The sequence below is a fragment of the Macrobrachium nipponense genome, chromosome 3 (genome assembly GCF_015104395.2).
Source record: "Macrobrachium nipponense isolate FS-2020 chromosome 3, ASM1510439v2, whole genome shotgun sequence".
NCBI classification, from domain to species: domain Eukaryota; kingdom Metazoa; phylum Arthropoda; class Malacostraca; order Decapoda; family Palaemonidae; genus Macrobrachium; species Macrobrachium nipponense.
In genome coordinates, this window is record NC_087202.1 from 60,338,631 (window position 1) to 60,361,015 (window position 22,385).

The window sequence follows — 22,385 nt, forward strand, 5'->3', positions numbered from 1 at the left end:
TGCCACGTCTTTCTGGGTGTGAAGACGAAGAGTTGTTAAAGAGGAATTCCTGAAGACCTCGTATGGGTTATTTCATCAGCATCTCCTCCGTAAAAATGTCTTTAAGGACACCCACACTCTGAAGACGAAACTGGAGTCCGCAAATGTTCTTCTTCGTCTCTGAAGACATGAGCAACCGGAAGGACTCACGGATTCCAGGAAATCGCCACCTATTCCAGGTAAACCCAGACGAATTCTGGGAAAACCCAAATCGAGGCAAGTGGCAGATTTTGAAACTATACTTTCATCTCGACCGTGTATTTGGTACATCTCATCATGAGTACATACGCTTGCAACTTTGTTAGTGTTTTCAAAATGTGTTTGCTTCGGCAAATTGGTAATATTTACGCCTACGGCGTTCGTTATTGTGATATTATTGGTGATGGTTGTGGCTACGGGATTCCCCGTAGTATTATCATCGATAATATCGTTTTAAAATTGGCTCTGTTCCTCGGAACAGTGTTTACTCTTTTTAACATCGGACGGAAAATCAAATCTTTGTCGAATATAACACCTGAACTGATGCCAGCTGACCATGAGGAGGATGACAGTGAAGACTTCCTCGACAACTCAGTGTCGTCTTCCAAGGACGTTGATGAAATGAACTTCGAGAATCTCGAATTGGAAATTCAGATTCTTCGAAGCGAAAATTCTCAGCTACAAGCGACGCTAGTGGAGAAGGAAAACTTGTTCGACAAACTGAATAAGGAAAAAGAACTGGAACGATCTCAAGCGGAGAGGGAATTTGAACAGATAATTGGCCGATTTAAAAAGGAGGTCCAGGCATTGGCAGATACCAAAAGGAAACTAGAGACTGAAAATAAAATGCAATTTAGAGATCTAATGGAGGAAATACAAAATCTTCGAGATGAAAATATGGGCAAGGACAAACACATTGAAAATCTAAAAGAAAAAACATTCAGTGTGAAGAAACCATAAACAGTTTGCAGAAAGAGCTGAGGAATCTTGACCGACAGAAAAATGAAATGGAGATAAATATGGCCCATATGAAGAAACAAAAAACTGAGCAGGAAGAGAAGATCGGAGATTTGGAAAAGGAGGTCCGAACATTGACTGAAGACAGAAGGAAACTAGAGAGTGAAAATAAAATGCAATTTAGAGATCTAATGGAGGAAATACAAAATCTTCGAGATGAAAATATGGGCAAGGACAAACACATTGAAAATCTGAAAGAAAATAACATTCAGTGTGAAGAAACCATAAACAGTTTGCAGAAAGAGCTGAGGAATCTTGACCGACAGAACAATGAAATGGAGATAAATATGGCCCATATGAAGAACGAAAAAACTGAGCAGGAAGAGAAGATCGGAGATTTGGAAAATAGATTTGATAAGGAAGTTAATGACCTCAAGCACAGGCTGATAAACTATCAAGATATGAATACAGAAAAGGAAGCAGAGATTGAAAGGTTTAACAAGGAAGCGACTGAACAGGAAGAGAAAATACAAGATCTTGAGGAAATACTCCAGAATTTACTTGAAGAAAAGAAGAAATTTATAAATGAAATGGAAAACAAAGTAAATAACCTTAGTAAAGAGCTCATTAAACAGCAGGATCTGGATAAGGAAATGAAGGAGGAGAATGAAAAGTTTAAAAGAGAAATTGTTGAATTGAGACAAACGATTGAAGGTCAGGAAGATGAGGTCATCACCTTAATGGAAGAAAAGAAGAGCCTAAAAGCTGAACAGGAAAAGGAAATAAATGACCTCAAACTAGAGTTGCTCAACCTCCAATTTCTAAACATGGAAAGGGAGGAGGAGGTAAAACAAGTTGAAAAAGAATTACTTGAACATGGACGACTAATTCATAGTTTGGAAGATGAAGTCATTGCCTTGATGGAAGAAAAGAAGAACTTAAAAGCTGGACAGGAAAAGGAAATAAATGACCTCAAAGTAGAGTTGCTCAATCTCCAATCTCTAAACATGGAAAGGGAGGAAGAGGTAAAACAAGTTGAAAAAGAATTACTTGAACATGGACAACTAATTCATAGTTTGGAAGACGAGGTCATTGCCTTGATGGAAGAAGAGAAAACCCTGAAAGCTGGATTGGAAAATGAAATAAAAGACCTCAAAGAAGAGTTGCTCAACCTCCAATCTCTAAACATGGAAAAGGAGGAAGACCTGAAACAATTTGAAAAAGAGCAAACTGAACGTGGACAAGTAATTCATAGTTTGGAAGATGAGGTCATCGCCTTAATGGAAGAAAAGAAGAACTTAAAAGCTGGACAGGAAAAGGAAATAAATGACCTCCAAGTAGAGTTGCTCAACCTCCAATCTCTAAACATGGAAAAGGAGGAAGACCTGAAACAATTTGAAAAAGAGCTAACTGAACGTGGACAAGTAATTCATAGTTTGGAAGATGAGGTCATTGCCTTAATGGAAGAAAAGAAGAACTTAAAAGCTGGACAGGAAAAGGAAATAAATGACCTCAAAGTAGAGTTGCTCAACCTCCAATCTCTAAACATGGAAAAGGAGGAAGACCTGAAAACAATTTTGAAAAAGAGCTAACCTGAGGGACAAGTATTTCATAGTTTTTTGGAAGATGAGGTCATCGCCTTTAATGGAAGAAAAGAAGACTTAAAAGCTGGACAGGAAAAGGAAATAAATGACCTCAAAGTAGGAGTTGCTCAACCTCCAATCTCTAAACTGGAAAAGGAGGAAGACCTGAAAACAATTTGAAAAAAAGAGCTAACTGAACGTGGACAAATGATTCATAATTTGGAAGATGAGGTCATCGCCTTAATGGAAGAAAAGAAGAACTTAAAAGCTGGACAGGAAAAGGAAATAAATGACCTCAAAGTAGAGTTGCTCAACCTCCAATCTCTAAACATGGAAAAGGAGGAAGACCTGAAACAATTTGAAAAAGAGCTAACTGAACGTGGACAAATGATTCATAATTTGGAAGATGAGGTCATCGCCTTAATGGAAGAAAAGAAGAACTTAAAAGCTGGACAGGAAAGGAAATAAAAGACCTCCAAAGAAGAGTTTTTGCCTAAAACCTCCAATCTCTAAACATGGAAAAGGAGGAGGAGGTAAAACAATTTGAAAAAGAATTACTTGAACGTGGACAGATTATTCTTAATTTGGAAGATGAGGTCACTGCCTTGATGGAAGAAGAGAAGAGCCTGAAAAATAAAACGGAAAAGGAAATAAATGACCTCAAAGACGAGTTGATCAACCTCCAATCCCTGAATATGGAAAAGGAGGAGGAGCTGAAAAAATCTGAAAAAGAAGTAGTTGAACGTGGACAAATAATTCAGGGCTTGGAAAATGAGATTGTCTCTTTGAGGGAAGAAGAAAAGTGCCTGAAAACTAAAATGGAAAATGAAATAAATGACCTCAGAGAACAGTTGGTCAACCTCCAATCTCTGAACATGGAAAAGGGCAAGGAGATTGGAAAGTTGAATAAAGAGGTAATTAAAACTGGAAAGGCAATTGTGGGTCTGGAAAATGAGATAATCGAGTTGATTGAGGATAATCAGAAGAGGAAAACTAAGATGGAAGAGGAAATAACCGACCTCAAAGAAGAGTTGATTAACCTGCACGATATGAATTTGGAAAAAGACAAGGAGATTGAAAAGTTCAAATACGAAGCTATTGAAATTGGAGAGGCAATTAAAGGTCTGGAAAATGAAGTAATTGAGTTGATGGAAGATAATCAGAAGAGGGAATCTACAATGGAAAAGAAAATAACCGACCTAAAAGAATTGTTGATTAACCTGCAGAATAATAATTTGAAAAAGGATGAGGAGATTAAAAAGTTGAAAAATGAAGAAATTGAATTGCGAGCAACAATTGAAGGTCTGCAAAATGAGGCCCTCAAGTTGCTGGAGGAAAATCAGAAGAGGAAAACGGATATGAAAAAGATAGTAAACAATCTCAATGTGTTGATCACAATGCACGATATCAATATGGAAAGTAACGAAGAAATAAAACTTAGCAGTGCAACCTGAACCAAATGAAAAAGAAGACGCAAGCAAGACGCACCCAGGAAGAACAGACAGCAAATGGACGGCGATTCATAGGCCACTGGTGCTCAAAGGACATGAAGAGGAGCCCAAGTTTGTTGATCGGACAGAGGTTGGGGGGAAGCTGGAAGCTCACTGGCCTGACAGACACACCCAAAGCTAGTGAGAGGAGAGCAGTTGGGGTCTGCTGAACACACAGGCCCTGGAAAGAATAGCAGTTGGGGGCCCGTTAGACACTCACAAGCCACGAAGAGGCGCACATGGCTGGCGAACGGACAATGGTTGGGTGGCCGATGGACGCTAGCTGGCCATGCCTAAGAGAGACGCCTGAGGCTGGCGAACGGACAGTGGTTGGGGGGCCGCTGTACGCTCGCTGGCCCTAAGCAGGAGAGGCACCCAAGGCTGGCAAATGGACAGCGGTTGGGGGACAGATGGACACTCACTGGCCGTGCCCTGGAGAGGTGCATGAGGCATGAACAGATAGCAGTTGGGGGGCTGCTGTACACTGGCAGGCCATGAAGAGGTGCCCGAGGCTGGTGAATGGACAGGGATTGGGGGACCGCTGGGCACTCACTGGCCGTGCCCAAGAGAGGCACCCAAGGATTGTGAATGGACAGCGGTTGGGGGGCCGCTGGACACTCGCTGGTAATGAAGAGGCGCCCAAGGCTGGTGAACAGACAGCGGTTGGGGGACCGCTGGGGGCTCACTGGCCGTGCCCAAGAGAGGTGCCCGAGGCTGGCGAACGGACATCAGTTGGGGGGCCGCTGAACGCCTGCGGGCCCTAATCAGGAGAGGCACCCAAGGCTGGTAAATGGACAGTGGTTAGGGGGCAGATGGACTGGTGAACAGACAGGGGATTGGGGACTGCTGGGAAGCTCACTGGCTGTGCCCAAGTGAGGCGCCCGAGGATGGTGAATGGACAGCGGTTGGGGGACTGCTGGGCGCTCGCTAACCCTAACCAGGAGAGGCGCCCAATGCTAGCAAACAGACAGTGGTTGGGGGACTGCTGGACGCTCGCTGGCCCTGCCCAGGAGAGGCACCCAAGGCTGCCGAACGGACAGCGGTTGGGGGCCCGCTGGACACTCACTGGCCATGAAGAGGCACCCGAGGCTGGTGAACAGACAGTGGTTGGGGGGCTGCTGTGCACTGGCAGACCATGAAGAAGCACCGAGGATGGTGAACGGACAGGGGTTGGGGGACTGCTTGGCGCCCACTGGCTGTGCCCAAGAGAGGCACTCGAGGCTGGTGAATGGACAGCAGTTGGGGGGCCGCTGGGCACTCGGTAGCCCTAACCAGGAGACGCCCAGGCTAGCGGACAGACAGTGGTTGGGGGACCACTGGACGCTCGCTGGCCATGCCTAAGAGAGACGCCCGAGGCTGGCGAACGAACAGTCGTTGGGGGGCCTTTGGACACTCACTGGCCCTAAGCAGGAGAGGTACCCAAGGCTGGCAAATGGACAGCGGTTGGGGGGCAGATGGATGCTCACTGGCCATGCCCTGGAGAGATGGACGAGGCGCGAACAGACAGCAGTTGGGGGGCTGCTGTACACTGGCAGGCCATGAAGAGGTGCCCGAGGTTGGTGAACGGTTAGGGGTTGGGGGACCAATGGCCGCTCACTGGCCGTGCCCAGGAGAGGCACCCAAGGATTGTGAATGTACAGTGATTGGGGGGCCGCTGGGTGCTCGCTAGACCTGACCAGGAGATGTGCCCAAGGCTAGTGAACAGACAGTGGTTGGGGGACCACTGGGCGCTCGCTGGCTCTGCCTAGGAGAGGTGCCCAAGGATGCCGAACGGACAGCGGTTGGGGGGCCGCTGGACACTCACTGGTAATGAAGAGACGCCCAAGGCTGGTGAACAGACAGCGGTTGGGGGACCACTGGGGGCTCACTGGCCGTGCCCAAGAGAGGTGCCTGAGGCTGGCGAACGGACAGTGGTTGGGGGGCCGCTGGACGCTCGCTGGCCCTAAGCAGGAGAGGTACCCAAGGCTGGCAAATGGACAGCGGTTGGGGGGCAGATGGATGCTCACTGGCCATGCCCTGGAGAGATGGACGATGCGCGAACAGACAGCAGTTGGGGGGCTGCTGTACACTGGCAGGCCATGAAGAGGTTGCCCGAGGTTTGGTTGACGGTCCAGTGGTTGGGACCTATGCCGCACAATGGCACCCCTGAAATGCACCCGGACTGCCATGGCACCCAGGAGTTGTCGGGGGGGGGGGCCCACCGGCTGAAAAAAAAAAATGTACAGTGGTTGGTGGGCCTCTGGGACTCGCTAGACCTGACCAGGAGATGTGCCCAAGGCTAGTGAACAGACAGTGGTTGGGGGACCACTGGGCGCTCGCTGGCCCTGCCTAGGAGAGGTGCCCAAGGCTGCCGAATGGGACAGTTGGGGGGTTGGGGGGGCCGCTGGACACTCATGGTAAATGCAGAGACCGCCCAAGGCTGGTGAACAGACACGGTTGGGGGACTGCTTGGGTGCTCACTGGCTGTGCCCAAGAGAGGCCCTTGAGGCTGGTGCCAATGGACAGTGGTTGGGGGGACCGCTGGGTCGCTCGCTAGCCCTAACCAGGAAGAAGCGCCCAAGGCTAGCGGACAGCAGTGGGTTGGTGGGGGACCACTGACGCTCGCTGGCCCCGCCCAGGAGAGGTGCCCAAGGTTGTTGAACAGACAGCGGTTGGGGGACCACTGGGGGCTCACTGGCCATGCCTAAGAGAGACGCCTGAGGCTGGCGAACGGACAGTGGTTGGGGGGCCTTTGGACGTTCACTGGCCCTAAGCAGGAGAGGCACCCAAGGCTGGCAAATGGACAGTGGTTGGGGGGCAGATGGATGCTCACTGGCCATGCCCTGGAGAGATGGACGAGGCGCGAACAGACAGCAGTTGGGGGGCTGCTGTACACTGGCAGGCCATGAAGAGGTGCCCGAGGCTGGTGAAGAACGGTCAGGGGTGGGGGACCACTGGCCGCTCACCTGGCCGTGCCCAGGAGAGGCACCCAAAGGATTGTGAATGTACAGTGGTTGGGGGGCCGCTGGGTTCTCGCTAGACCTGACCATGAGATGTGCTCAAGGCTAGGGAACAGACAGTGGTTGGGGGACCACTGGGTGCTCGCTGGCCCTGCCTAGGAGAGGTGCCCAAGGCTGCTGAACGGACAGCGGTTGGAGGGCCGCTGGACACTCACTGGTAATGAAGCGGCCCAAGGAACCCAAGCAAGCGTGAACAGACAGCGCGGGGTTGGGGGACCGCTTGGGGGCTCACTGGCCGTGCCCAAGAGAGGTGCCTGAGGCTGGCAAACGGACAGCGGTTGGGGGGCCGCTGGATGCCCGCTGGCCTTAACCAGGAGAGGCACCCAAGGCTGGCAAACAGACAGTGGTTGGGGGGAAGATGGACGATCACTGGCCATGACCTGGAGAGGTGCCCGAGGCACAAACAGACAGCAGTTGGGTTGTTGCTGTACACTGGCAGGCCATGAAGGGGCGCCCGAGGCTGGAGAACGGACAGGGGATCGAGGACCGCTGGGAGCTCACTGGCCTTGCCCAAGTGAGGCGCCCGAGGATGGTGAATGGACAACGGTTGGGGGACTGCTGGACGCTCGCTAACCCTAACCAGGAGAGGCGCCCAATGCTAGCAAACAGACAGTGGTTGGGGGACTGCTGGACGCTCGCTGGCCCTGCCCAGGAGAGGCGCCCAAGGCTGCCGAACGGACAGCGGTTGCGGGGCCGCTGGACACTCACTGGCCATGAGGAGGCACACAAGGCTGGTGAACAGACAGTGGTTGGGGGGCTGCTGTGCACCGGCAGACCATGAAGAAGCACCCGAGGCTGGTGAACGGACAGGGGTTGGGGGACCACTGGGCGCTCACTGGCTGTGCCCAAGAGAGGCCCTTGAGGCTGGTGAATGGACAGCGGTTGGGGGGCCGCTGGGCGCTCGCTAGCCCTAACCAGGAGAAGCGCCCAAGGCTAGCGGACAGACAGTGGTTGGGGGACCACTGGACGCTCGCTGGCCCCGCCCAGGAGAGGTGCCCAAGGTTGTTGAACAGACAGCGGTTGGGGGACCACTGGGTGCTCACTGGCCATGCCTAAGAGAGACGCCTGAGGCTGGCGAACGGACAGTGGTTGGGGGGCCTTTGGACGTTCACTGGCCCTAAGCAGGAGAGGCACCCAAGGCTGGCAAATGGACAGTGGTTGGGGGGTGGCAGATGGATCGGTGGCACTGGCCATGCCCTGGAGAGATGGACGAGGCGCGAACAGACAGCAGTTCGGGGGCTGCTGTACACTGGCAGGCCATGAAGAGGTGCCCGAGGCTGGTGAACGGTCAGGGGTTGGGGGACCACTGGCCGCTCACTGGCCGTGCCCAGGAGAGGCACCCAAGGATTGTGAATGTACAGTGGTTGGGGGGCCGCTGGGTTCTCGCTAGACCTGACCAGGAGATGTGCTCAAGGCTAGTGAACAGACAGTGGTTGGGGGACCACTGGGTGCTTGCTGGCCCTGCCTAGGAGAGGTGCCCAAGGCTGCTGAACGGACAGCGGTTGGAGGGCCGCTGGACACTCACTGGTAATGAAGAGGCGCCCAAGGCTGGTGAACAGACAGCGGTTGGGGGACCGCTGGGGGCTCACTGGCCATGCCAAAAAGAGGTGCCTGAGGCTGGTGAACGGACAGCGGTTGGGGGGCCGCTGGATGCCCGCTGGCCTTAACCAGGAGAGGCACCCAAGGCTGGCAAACGGACAGTGGTTGGAGGGAAGATGGACGATCACTGGCCATGACCTTGAGAGGTGCACGATGCACAAACAGACAGCAGTTGGGTTGTTGCTGTACACTGGCAGGCCATGAAGGGGCGCCCGAGGCTGGAGAACGGACAGGGGATCGAGGACCGCTGGGAGCTCACTGGCCTTGCCCAAGTGAGGCGCCCGAGGATGGTGAATGGACAACGGTTGGGGGACTGCTGGACGCTCGCTAACCCTAACCAGGAGAGGCGCCCAATGCTAGCAAACAGACAGTGGTTGGGGGACTGCTGGACGCTCGCTGGCCCTGCCCAAGAGAGGCGCCCAAGGCTGCCGAACGGACAGCGGTTGCGGGGCCGCTGGACACTCACTGGCCATGAGGAGGCACACAAGGCTGGTGAACAGACAGTGGTTGGGGGGCTGCTGTGCACCGGCAGACCATGAAGAAGCACCCGAGGCTGGTGAACGGACAGGGGTTGGGGGACCACTGGGCGCTCACTGGCTGTGCCCAAGAGAGGCCCTTGAGGCTGGTGAATGGACAGCGGTTGGGGGGCCGCTGGGCGCTCGCTAGCCCTAACCAGGAGAAGCGCCCAAGGCTAGTGAACAGACAGTGGTTGGGGACCGCTGGACACTCGCAGGAAATGAAGAGGTGCCTGAGTCTGGTTGGTGAATGGACAGAGGTTGAGGGACCGCTGGGGGCTCACTGTCCGTGCCCAAGAGAGACACCCGAGGCTGGCAAACGGACAGCGGTTGGGGGCCACTGGACGCTCTCTGGCCCTAACCAGGAGAGGAACCCAAGGCTGCCAAACAGACAGCAGTGGGGGGGCTGCTGTACACTGGGAGGCCATGAAGAGGTGCCTGAGGCTGGTGAATGGACAGGGATTGGGGGACCGCTGGGCGCTCGCTAGCCCTAACCAGGAGAGGCGCCCAAGGCTAGCAAACAGGCAGTGGTTGGGGGACCACTGGACACACACTGCCCCTGCCCAGGAGAAGGGCCCTAGGCTGCCGAACGGACAGAGGTTTGGGGACCGCTAGGGGCTCACTGGCCGTTCCCAAGAGAGAAATCCAAGGCAGGCGAACGGACAGCGGTAGGGGGGTCGCTGGACGGTCACTGGCCCTAACCAGGAGAGGCACCCAGGGCTGGCAAACAGACAGCGGTTGGGGGGAAGATGGATGCTAACTGGCCATTCCCTGGAGAGGTGCACAAGGCACGAACAGACAGCAGTTGGGGGGCTGCTGTACACTGGCAGGGGAGGGGAGGTGGAAGGAAGACGGAAGGAGGAGGGGAAGGGGAAGGGAAAGGGAAAGGGAGGGATGGGGACAGGAGGGGAAGGGGAGGTGGAAGGAAGAGGGAAAGGGAAGGGGAAGGGAAGGGGAGGGTGAGGGAAAGTGGTGGGGAGGGGAGGGAAGGGAAGGGGAGGGGAGGGAAGGGGGAGGAATGGGATGTGGAAGAAAGATGGAAAGGGGACGGGGAGAGGAACGGAAAGGGGAGGGGAGGGGAGGAGAAGGGAAGGGGAAGTGGAAGAGAGGAGGGGCAGAGTGGATAGGGAGATGAGGTGGAAGGAAGAGGGAAGGGGAAGGAAGGAAAGGTGGAAGGAGAGGGAAGGAGGAGGGAGGAGAGAAGAAGGGGGTGGAAAGGGAAGGGATGGGGAGGGGAGGTGGATGAGGGAAGGGGAGCTAGAAGGAAGAGGAAGGGGAGGGGAGGGGAAGGGAAGGGAGGTGGGAGGAAGAAGGAAGGGGAGAGAAGTGGAGGTGGAAGGGGAGGGGATGGGGAGATAGAAGGAAGAAAAGGGGGAGGGTAGGGGAGGGAGGGGAAGGGGAGGTGTAAGGAAGAAGGAAGGGTGAGGGGTTTTGTAGAAAACGGATCCTACAGTCAAAGAACTCGTGAAAAATCCAAAGGTTCATTTATACAAATCCTGAGATACTGCGAGAGGTCACACTAAGGTCACTAGAGATCCTGTTGTCCTACTGATCATGGAAGAATACAATGCCACAGGGATTGAGTAACCATGCAAAATTCCAAGTCCATCGGACGAAAGGAACATATGGTGTTGCACGTCGGGTTTAACCAGCAGCTACTACATATGCACGGATACAGAAGGCACCCTCGGCTTTTTTTACCCCAGAAAGCAGAACTCTATATTTAACAATTATCGATATAGGTTTTCAATTATGATTTTATAGAGGTAACCAACAATTATATTAATAATTATCACAAATTATAATAAAAATTCTCGTTAATTCTGATAAGAAATTGATGTTATAGGGGAAGAACACTTCAAGGACCTGAAAGAAAACCTGATGGAAATGGTAAAAACAAGTTTCATTTCATTTGCATGTATTTGATGTCTGTCACAGGGGTAGGTGTTTCATTTTGAGTTATAACCTTCCTGGGGCTTCATAAGGGCCGTGTGCCAAATTTTGTCTGGGTTTATCTAGCAAGTGTTTCAGATTTCTATAGCACACTAACATACATACAAACATTCACTTTTAATTATATATATATATATATATATATATATATATATATATATATATATATATATATATATCCAAAACAATGCTTTTGTTCTGCAACACACGAAATACTTTCTGTGCTATTATAATTGCACTGAGTGATTCCTTTCGTATGCGAGGATTAAATGCACCTCGTTAATTATTTTCGAGTGAAAGTAGATATGAAATGGCACTCTAAGTGCGATCGCTATTGCACTGAATGATCTGTTCAACCTTTTTGTTCGATGAGAAACTTCAAATCATTGTTTGCAAAGAATGAACAGAGACATACTCAGAAACAAAATTGTTAATAATGATTTATGATGAAGATAATGATGATTAATGCATAACAATAGTTATTCATGGATTAAAAGGCATGACAAAGATGAGTAGTGGCAAAAAGAAAAAAATTTACTCAATAGGTTGAGTTCTTGCCTTATTATATTTGTAGGGTAGTCATTTGTATTAATCCATCCATAAGCGGGGACCATAAACGAGTCGTGGAGAGAGATCGGAAATGTAAGAAAAGACTTCGCCACAATTTACATTTATAGTACCCCAAGCTGGGAAAAAGTGACAAGGACCTGGCATGGTCAGGTGCCAGATCAGAGATTGGCAGTCTGGTACTGGAAGCTACATTTTCACACACTCTGCCCTTTATTCTTGTTCAGGGTGAGGCATTATATCTTGTCCAGCCCAGCTCCTATCACCAGGAGTTTTCGTGAGCCGCTCACTGACATTGTGGCATCATCCTTCACAGGACAAGAGCAGATGTTGCAAACCTTGTGGGCACGGAACACTGATGCTGAGCGAGACTCAGAATAATGCCTGCTCAGGGTGCGTTCATGGGTATAATAGCTGTAACAAGCTGGAAGAAGTTGTATACATTCATGTATATACTATAAAAAGACCCGTTATTTGACTAGCGTTTGGGGTCGTGCTCCTTCGGCCCTTAATTGTTCTTCCTCACGCAGACAACATTTCTATGGCAACTTGGATCTTCACTGAGATTTTTGAATATGTAACGATGAAAGGACCACAGCAGATTGTTATTTCCACACCACTGAAAGCAACAAAGTTGCTCAATGTTTAAACATCACACTAATCGCCTCATCCCTGTTTTGGAAAAACATCTTCATGCAGTTGCGAGGGGCACTGGCCTTTTTGACTGGAGCAGGATTTTTGGTACCTGATTTCCACAGGTTGAGAATAACTGCTGGTGGTGGCGCTGACTTCAAAACTGACAAGGCTGACTCATGTGGATGGCTCATCGAATTCCAAATGACTATCACTGTTGTAAGGAAGCCCCTACTTGTTACTGAAGTGCTACTTCACTATGATCGTTATTATTATAAGCAAATCGTTTTCATTTCACCCTACTAGCCTTCCTTCTACTTTTAACCTTTCCTTTCCTCTTAATATCACGGATTTCCTCTTTGCTTTTACCTATTATGTCACTGCCTCACCCAATAACAACAGTCCCCAAGGCATATTACCAGAAAAGACTTATCATCTGAACACAAAAACGGAACCTTTACCATAGAAGCCACCGACAAGGTACTATAACTGGTTCACTTAAAGTAGATTCTTGGGTAAGCCCTATGCCCATGAGACGTTTGTTTGGCGGGCGCTGATTGGCGGGGAGCTGCCTACCTCCCGGTACCAGCCAATCAGCGGCCACTAAACATACGTATCGTAAGCATACGGCTCATCCAAGAATCTACCTTAAGTGAACCAGGTATAGTTGGGTTAGTTTTTTGCACACTACCCGGAGACGAACAGGCTACTCACACACACACTTTCGTAGAATTTAAGTTGCCCAGTCTCATCATGGTTGTACTATTATCGCTCCGCAATCTATAATGCTATCAATAACGCCGATAAAGTGTTTTTTTACGAAGTATTCCGAACGCTAATCGGCATTCTCGAAGCAATAACAAAAGCGCTGATTGGCTGACCCGCCGCCTAACACGACCCCAATTGTAGATACATCCATATAACGGCATGCCAGAAACAATGTTGTGTACGAAGATATAGATAAACTGGTGTGTACATTACCTGGTCTGCCGCAAGGTGTAGTATAACATTTGCCACCTCCCCAACATTCCCCACTCACTCGGTCACCCTCTCCCTCTGTCAGTGTTGAGGCATACCTGTTTATATATGCTTGCATTCAGCTCCTAGGAAGAAAATGATAAGATTTGCTAGAACAATTTTTAATGGTCCTGTTAAGCTCGACCAAGTATCATTCAGCATTGCATGATAGTATCAAAATTCCTGCTAAATTAATGCTTTCGTTTATGTCTAGCTAGCAGCAGAAGGAAAATACATCAGCTTCCATAACCTGATAAAACCAGTTTAAGTCAAGGTATTTATCCGATTTTTTTTTACATGAAAACTGTATGAAAAGAAAGGTAAGATAAGTGGAACTACTGTATGTGTAAGCTTACTTTGGATGGTTGCTACATATTCTTTTGGCTCTAACGTTGACTTTATAAGCACTCTATAAGTTCAACGTAAGTAGAATATAAACATAAGTGGCTCTTTCAACATTTTATATTCTTATACGGTATAAAATATTTTTCTTTTCGTACCTGTGTACTATATTCCTTCCTTAATTACTTTTATCACATCCATTGTAATGACTTACTTGATGTTATTTAACGTTTCTTGAATATGAATTAAAGTGGAATCTTGAGATTAAATAATAAATAAGCGAAACTCATTTATAATTAACATTAGTACTAAAAAACAACCAATTCTTTTATTTAACTCCTTGTCTATAGATTTATTTTAGTTCCACGTAGACCAAGAGAAAACGGCCGGCTTTTCCCACAGTGCTCGGCGACACAGGCACTCAGGCTCTCTGGCTCACCTGTTCAGTCGTGAACGTTGCATTTGAGTGTGTATGTGTTTACTCCGTTCGGTTTCCCAAGTTTGGTTACTACGTCAGAGGATTCGTTGGTGAGTTTTTTTTATCAATTATAATAATGTCAGAGACGAAGTAGAAGAGGAATTAATTAGGGACAATGGACAGAAAGTCACGAAGTACGGAAAGGTTCAATCCCACCAGCCGAGCAGGAATACTTAGCCTACAGTCTCCATAGAAGTGTATCAGGCTACGTACACTACCTTGCTTGATTTTATGCAACTTGATTTCGAAGTTGTATTTTCCCCGTTTTGTTTATTACTTGGCCATTGCATGCTGATTCATTATGCATATTAATAATTGTAAATGTGCTTACCAGATATAGAATATACTTAGTGGACAAAGCTGTGGATAGCCTTGATGAGTAGTAGGCCTAATGTGTAGGGTGCATGATTTTCAATTACATTTTAGGATAATGTGAAACTATTGAAATACGCCATTAACCTATGCCCTTGCTGGAATATTATTTTCAATTTCAGACTCTGCTTGGCAGGAAGATCCCATTTTTAATATTACCACATGCATATAGTTTTTTTATGCGTCAGGTTAGACTATAACTAAGTATGCATACAGAAGTTCTTGAACTGGGCTTTCTTTTCCGCCATCCGTGTCTAGAAGACTGGCACCTTGAAATTTTCGTTACACTTCACATTCATCATTTTTTGTTTATCGTTTTGTGAATCTGGTATTGGATCCTCCATTTTGAATTATTATTTGATTTAATTCCCTACGGGGAAGTAAGGCTGAATCTATTTCGACGTAGACCGATAAATGTCATTTATATTTGTTGTCATGTTTCAAGATCCCATTTAATGCGTTATAATATCCCCGATTTCCCTACGCAAGGACAAGGCTCCCATAGATAGCTTACGCAACCCATAAAAATCGCCGTGCTTTCAATTGTCGTTCGTGTAGTCATATACATAGCTAGGGTACCAATGAGAAACGATATTTTGGGATTATTGGTCTGGGCATCGCCTTTGTTGCAGGAACCTCGTGTAAATATGCCAACCTTATGACGGAACGCCCACATACCCAATGCCTGGTAGGGCATTGTAGGCATTAAGTCATTATGACAATAATGAAGCGTCCTCTTGCACGCATCACGGAATGAACATGTCGGACGCTATAGCAGATTTCATTGGATGTGCCATATTTTTCCGATATCGTAGGCTTGCTGTGATGAAGATGCAAAACATTTCTTCAGTAATAATACATCTGAATGATTATATATACAAGCACCCCTCACACCTTATTTTGATCAAGTCAAACGCAAACTAACCGGAGACTATAAGGCAAATAAGAGTTAAGGGTTTGTCTTATGCTAAGGTCCCCTTCCGTGCCTTGTAAGGGAAGGGGCGGATATTTGCTTCTATTGCTAATAAAAGGAATAGATAGGTTACATCTATGGTCAGTCCAGCATGTAACGGTCCGCATTACCCTATACCCGGAGGGAAAGAGTAGGATGGAAGGGATGAAAGATGAGCCAATCGCTCTGCATTCATGCTCAAACGACGATGGACTTTAGACGAAGGTTTAGTATCTCGTGGCTGCATAAAAAGACATTGGTTTTGAGGGAGAATAATGGATATTTAAATAATTTCATGGATGTAAATCACATGAGTAGGTTGATATTCGAAATAAGCAAGAATATTGTTGTTCATGAGGCTGCTTAGGACCTTGGGGAGGTGACGGGGACAACCACTGATTGGCTGGAAGGCGGAAAATTTCGGTCATAACATGGCACGATAGCACATTTATATGATTTTTTTCATTACCATATAAATAATAATAATATCTCAGTGGTTGGCAACTTTCGGGATGATTTAGCTAGGTAACTTTACCAGCAAAAGTTTAAAATCTCATTTTGTTCCCGTCATCCTTACCGTTAATGTTAGATTATGGGTGTTATCACTACCATGTTTAGAATTAAACAAATGCAAAAAGTATAATGTCGAATCTGTGTGTGTGTGTGTGTGTGTGTGTGATATATATATATATATATATATATATATATATATATATATATATATATATATGTGTGTGTGTGTGTGTGTGTGTGTGTGTGTGTATGTATATATATATATATATATATATATATATATATATATATATATATATTATATATAATATATATATATCTGTATGTTGCAGTACTCGATGCCGTAACCTATCGGTAAAAGAATAGGAAATTGACATTTACTCCTTCCTTTGTAGCTTTTCAGGCTATTTTACAAACAAGAATGCATCAGTTTCTAATAGTGAAAATCCGCCCAAGTTTTATCTTTTTGTTAAAACAACTGTAGCTTCCTCGCTGCTTTACTATACCATACTTTTACTACCATCGTTAATGATTCCAGCCAGAGCAAAAGAAGTACTTTACAATTTATTGTAACGGGGTGTTATTCTATTCAGTTAGAGGGAATTAAAAGTAATTGTTATTTTATGATCTGTTAATTTCCGTGAACCGTTTTGATGTATTGGAAGAGACCATTATTGTAAAGTATTAGTTACTGTACCATTTAAAACCACAAACTGATTCTGTTTTGTTGCCCACTAGGTGACCCAGTTTCCTTGAGAAATTTCTCTCTCTCTTGGATGGATTTCTTTCCTGGGAAATGGAATGAACTCTTCTTGCAGCTCCCTTGGACGTCAGAAGTTTACAAAGTAAATAATTCTGTGCCTTCCAATTTGTTGCCACAATTTCCATACGTGAATGTCAGGGAAACAGGAAAACCATGTTACCTGAGAACGTCAATATCCTATTGAAACTCCATTTATGACACAAGATGGGGTTCTGGTGAATTTCATTTGTTAATTTCTGTTCTTTCCTACACTTCAGCCATTGCTGACACGTGTGTGAAACCAAAAATTCTATGTGTAGTATTTCGGTTAAGCCCGACGACATGATTATGTGACATCAGTTTATGTATTTATATATAAACCTCGTTGTTAATATCGAGTAACTCAGATTTCCCTTTTTCCATCACCTTGACGGCGAAGTCCGTAATGTACTTACACGACTCAGATAGGAATTTAGCATGGACCATAACTGTTAACATTTCCAACTCAGACTTCAAATTTGGCATTCGTACGAGTATTCTGCTAACCGAATGGATGTGCAAAATTGGAATATTCTACAGGCTGGCATAGTTTCACAAACTTTTTTCCGTTTATTTTTGCTTATTGGAAGGCGTTTAGGGTTCCTATTTCTATTAAGAAGTACTCATATTTGTTAAGGAAAGCCTAAAAATTAGCTTGTGTATTGATATCCTTCCCATGTTTCATATTTTGAATGGCATTGATGTGTGTAAATTGGGTGAGTGGTGCCCAGTTCGAAGTTTTTTTTGTTTTGTTGTTGTTTCCTTGATGAGGAAGCCGTTCTCCGAAGAACATTCTCTAGAGTTTCATTCTAGGCATAGAGAATGATGTCAGTTCTCTAAATTGTGATAATAATTTTATCAGTTGACTCTCTCTCTCTCTCTCTCTCTCTCTCTCTCTCTCTCTCTCTCTCTCTCTCTCTATTCATATTTACAGCAACATCATTTGCAGTTCAGCTTCATTAACTTGCAATCGATGATCTGGTCGTTGCTCTGTCATTTTGATAAGTTAACTGAATAATTCCTCTTGCGTGTAATGAGTGTTCATCTAGGGTGTTTACGCGCATTGATTCAAAGCGGTCGCTTCTATTTATTAGATTACTGCATTTTGTGCAATTATGGAGCTCTCCTCATCGCCCGCATTATTAATGACGCTATATTCTCTCAAGTATTGTAACTTATTAGAAATGAGTTGTTTTCCCATTGAAGTCATTGCGTCTAATGATTTTAGGTTCGATTATCTTCGATGATGATGATGATGAATAGCGTGAAATCAGATAACCCTCAAGGGAAGTGGATAAAGGAGCTGAGCTCCAAGTAAATGGAAGAATTAATGATGATCGCGGAGGTAGTTTTTGGCTGTGGTTGATATTGTAGTTACGCTGTCAAGGGAGTGAAAGGAAGCATTATCAAGAGTGCAGCCGGGTATTCACGCACAGGTTTACCTATTAGCCTCTACATACGTTAGTTCCAAGGTAAAGAGAGGACCTCTGTTTACCTTGGTTAGTTTATCGAAACTGACGTTAAAACGTACTTGTGGACGACAGTTTGTGGCCGGAGTCGGTCCACTCGACAGAACTGATAAACTGATGGCATTGCCTCTTTCGACCGACTGACATGTGATCGCACATATGGACGGATAACCAACGATTTTTATAACAGTTCGCCGTTGGATTTCGCCTGGGAAGGATCTCAGCCGCCCGGACCAGAATATAAATGAACTATATATAGTCCTAATTAATTTCATTGTTAGACCCTGCCTTGATATTTGCAGATGTTGTGAATACATTCATATAATAAATAAAGACTGCTTCTGTGTGGTAAATACAATTTATTAGGCCTAGGCCAGTGTCCTGACTTTTTATGAAAGGTGTTACTAGTGAAAGTAGGCTTCACGGTCCATTTCATAAATAACTGAACCAACCTCCAGGCTATATTTACACCATACTCTGTTACGCCTTTTTGCTTCTTTTCTATTTTGAAGTCAATTGCCGCAGCAGCAATGTAGTCTTTGTAACGCCATCTCCTTATCACCCAGTGGAGTTTCCATCGCTGCCATATTGTGTTGCCGCGACGAAGGCTAGGGGGTTAATGAGGGAAATTACTTCGAGTTAACTGTCCTAGCAGTCCTACTGACAGTTCTACGTGTGGACGCTCATACGTCGAGCGGTCTAGGGTGGACTGACAGGTAAACCTGAGCGTGAATACCCGACTTATGTGATGCAGTTTACAGAGGTGACTTGATGTTTTCAAAAGGAAATCTTGGGCGCAAAGAGGACAGAGCGACGTCGACGTCTTGCACTAATTTTTAATTATTTTCCTCCTTTTAGCTCTTGCTTATCGTCTCTGTATTGCCCCCGCCCCAACAGACACTCTCCTCTCTCTCTCTCTCTCTCTCTCTCTCTCTCTCTCTGTTTCTAGATAATAAGAGGCCGTAATCGATTTCCCGACTGCCCTCCACATAACCCCTCTCTCTCCCTTCCCCCCTCCCCATATTATAATGTGAAATTCTCATTGGGTTATCGTCTTAAATCAGAAACATGAGAGAACTGAGAGCAACTTCGTTCGCTTCCCATATGATGTGAGAAGTAGTTGTGGAACAGGAAACGGGCTGAGTTTGTCGTATGAAACTACCAACACATTTGATACTAGTGTGCATTTCAGGGCCGTGTCTATTTGATTTTCGTCGACAGAATTTTACCAATGCATCGGATATGGATCGCAATTTGGAAATAGCTATTTGAAGCCACAGTCTAATTGGCAAAATATGCAGTGATGTCAAATGTTGATAATTAAGGCACTTTCCAGAACAAATAAAAGAAATTTAGAGGGAAACTTTGCTAAATTTAGCAGGCTCGTAGATAGAAGCTAGTAAAACGTCATTACTGAAGGCCCTCCCACTCATTGATACTGTAGTGTGACGTACTTTACTGGACATCCCGCCCATAGACTTTGTGAATGAAACTCAGATGTTGGGAGTAGTAGTAACATTAGTACATGGAATTCTTATGGTGTTTCACAGACTCAAACTCCTAAGTAGAGTACCACAAGGGAATGGGCATCGAATAAGAATATTAATTGTGTAATAGAGTTCCATGGCTCATTTCACGTTGCTTTTAACTTGAAATACGCATCAAGTCTTACACACTTTCTGTGAAAACCATTGTTACTCTGTAGTTTCAAGGATACATCGTTCAGGTACCCAAGAAATGTGCCACGCGGGCGTATTGCCTACGCGGATAGAGACCAGTATTTAGCCAATGAATAAAAATGCATTATACTGTAGCATAATTTGTTTTTCCTATGCACGCGGACATGTAAAGTATTGATAATGATATTAATAAGAAAATAATAATAATCACATTAATATTCATTACAGTTATCATTATTCTTGTTAGTAATATTTTGGTCATCATTATTGTCATTATTTATACTTCGACATCAGGGAAGAGGATGAGAGAATATGCATAGATATGTATATATGCCGTAAGCATACACATATGTAGACAGATATAGTACGTACATAAATGCACACACACAAATACATTATATATACATATATATATATATATATATATATATATATATATATATATATCTATATATATACATGTGTGTGCATGTATACGTGTGTATATATGAAGAGGTCAGTAAAATGGGTAAGTTGTTAAAAATGGGCGTTGCAGCTCGTCAGTGAGATAGTTAATTAGTCAAGAAAATTCTAGGTCTGAAAAGTTAGAAAGGCCTTGATATAAACAAAATATTTGTATATTTCTCTTTTTCTTCCTCGTCATTCGAGTATTACCCTTATGAAGGTCACCTTTGTCCTCTTATCTAAATCGTTTTGTGCTTTTGTATCGCCTTAATAACCACTTACCCGTTAATATTTAGCATATGACGCATACGATTCTTTTTTTTTTCTTTTTCTGTTTTTTGCATACTGCAAAAACACGCAGCACGAAAGCAGTTTTGCAGCCACGAGAATAATTTGCTAGGCTTGCCATAGGTGAAGCAGCAGTCACGTATAACCCGTCTTTGACCTATGAATGATCGGCTGCCATCGCCCTGTCGTCGGCGCTGTTTACTATTATGCAAGGTTACCAGGTATATCGAGCCAAACAATCATGCCAAACCCCTCTAAATGATCGTATTTCCATTTCAGTATGATTGTATTTCACCAATACCAAAGGTTTTGTAACTGATAGTCAAAGGGTAAATGTAAATTGCTTTATAATTGCTATTATAGTCAACGTAAAATTGTACCATGAAAACAGTAAAATAGTAATATTGCCATATGTATATTTACCAAATTCCTTTGCTATAATAATATCATATTACGTATATATATACCAGATTCTTATCACCAATGGAAACCGTCATTCTCAAGAATGATTTCCCTAACCTTTCCTTTAATACTTATTGTACAAGAGGGTTAAGTAAATGTTTCTACGATCATTATTACACTACTGGGAACCCTGTTATTACGTCTGATGTCATAGTTCACGTCACAACCTGCCTCTCTCCGGGTGCTTACTAAATTTGGCTTAGTTTCCCTTTACAATTATTTTATTTACTCTGATAAGTGCCTTAATTATCAACATTATCATCACCGTATAATTTTGCCAATTAGGCCGTGGCTTCAAATAGCTATTTCCAAAAATTCGACGAAAATCATTAAACACGGCTCTGAAATGCACAGAAGTTACCTTTCTGTAAGGCCCCGTCCACACGGCCGAGCTTTGCTCGACGAACTTTGTTCGATGTGACGTCAGAAGCGGAGAAACCGCGGCAAAGTTCTGACTTTTCTCGCTGCTTCTCCGCTTCTGACGTCACATCGGACAAAGTTCGTCGACCAAAGCTCGACCATGTGGACGGGGCCTAAAAGATACTATTGAGGTGGCTTTGTCTGTCCGTCCGTACTTTTCTGTCTGCCCTCAGATCTTAAAAACTAATAAGGCTAGAGGGTTGCAAATTGGTGTGTTGATCATCCACCCTCCAATCATGAAACCTACAATTGTAGTCCTCTAGCCTCAGCAGTTTTTTATGTTATTTAAAATTAAGGTTATCCATAGTCATGGATCTGGCAACGCTATTGGACATTATACCGAGACAACCGAAAGATAATCTATTTTGCTGTATGTTACATATCAAATATTTTGACTTACATATCAAATATTTTGAAATCCATTTTGTTTCCATTTTGATAAGTTGATCAGCAGTTCTCTCATTTTTGCCCAATGGGATGAACTGTTCAGATGAATTTCTGATATTTATGAGACTTAAATTTTGGATTCATAAATCTACCCTTGTGTTTGATGAATGGAACTCATCGTCCTTGCTAATAATCGGATATTCTTAATATTCCCCAAATCATTGTATGGAAATATATTCTGGTTCTTCTATAGAGTTGATTAGGTTAAATTATATTTGATGACAGTAGTAATGATTAATATGATTTTGCTGAAACCTGTTTGTAAGTGGTCTTTTTAGCGGAATTATCGTTGGATTATTAAGAGTTGTGTCTTCGTGTAATTTTGAGACTTCTGTTAAAACTAATAAAATGTAAAGTGAAATGAAGTTTTAGTGATAAAATTTTCTTGGACATTCAAACATCTTTTG

At 45.2% G+C, this 22,385-nt stretch overlaps 2 protein-coding genes across 2 annotated transcripts; both read left to right on the forward strand.

The window, feature by feature from the left end:
* Positions 1-1,037: 1,037 nt before the first annotated feature.
* LOC135222398 (myosin-11-like) lies at positions 1,038-2,567 on the forward strand. Its single transcript, XM_064260485.1, has one exon. The coding sequence runs from the start codon at positions 1,038-1,040 to the stop codon at positions 2,565-2,567; it is 1,530 nt and encodes a 509-aa protein (XP_064116555.1).
* Positions 2,568-3,073: 506 nt separating this feature from the next.
* Positions 3,074-4,074, forward strand: LOC135222399 (repetitive organellar protein-like). Its single transcript, XM_064260486.1, has one exon. The coding sequence runs from the start codon at positions 3,074-3,076 to the stop codon at positions 4,010-4,012; it is 939 nt and encodes a 312-aa protein (XP_064116556.1). The 3' UTR covers positions 4,013-4,074.
* The last annotated feature ends 18,311 nt before the right edge of the window (positions 4,075-22,385 follow it).

Excerpts from the sequence above, each read along its gene's own strand:
- LOC135222399 (XM_064260486.1), top strand. The coding sequence starts at position 3,074 with ATGGAAAAGGAGGAGGAGGTAAAACAATTTGAAAAAGAATTACTTGAA.
- LOC135222398 (XM_064260485.1), top strand. The coding sequence starts at position 1,038 with ATGGCCCATATGAAGAAACAAAAAACTGAGCAGGAAGAGAAGATCGGA.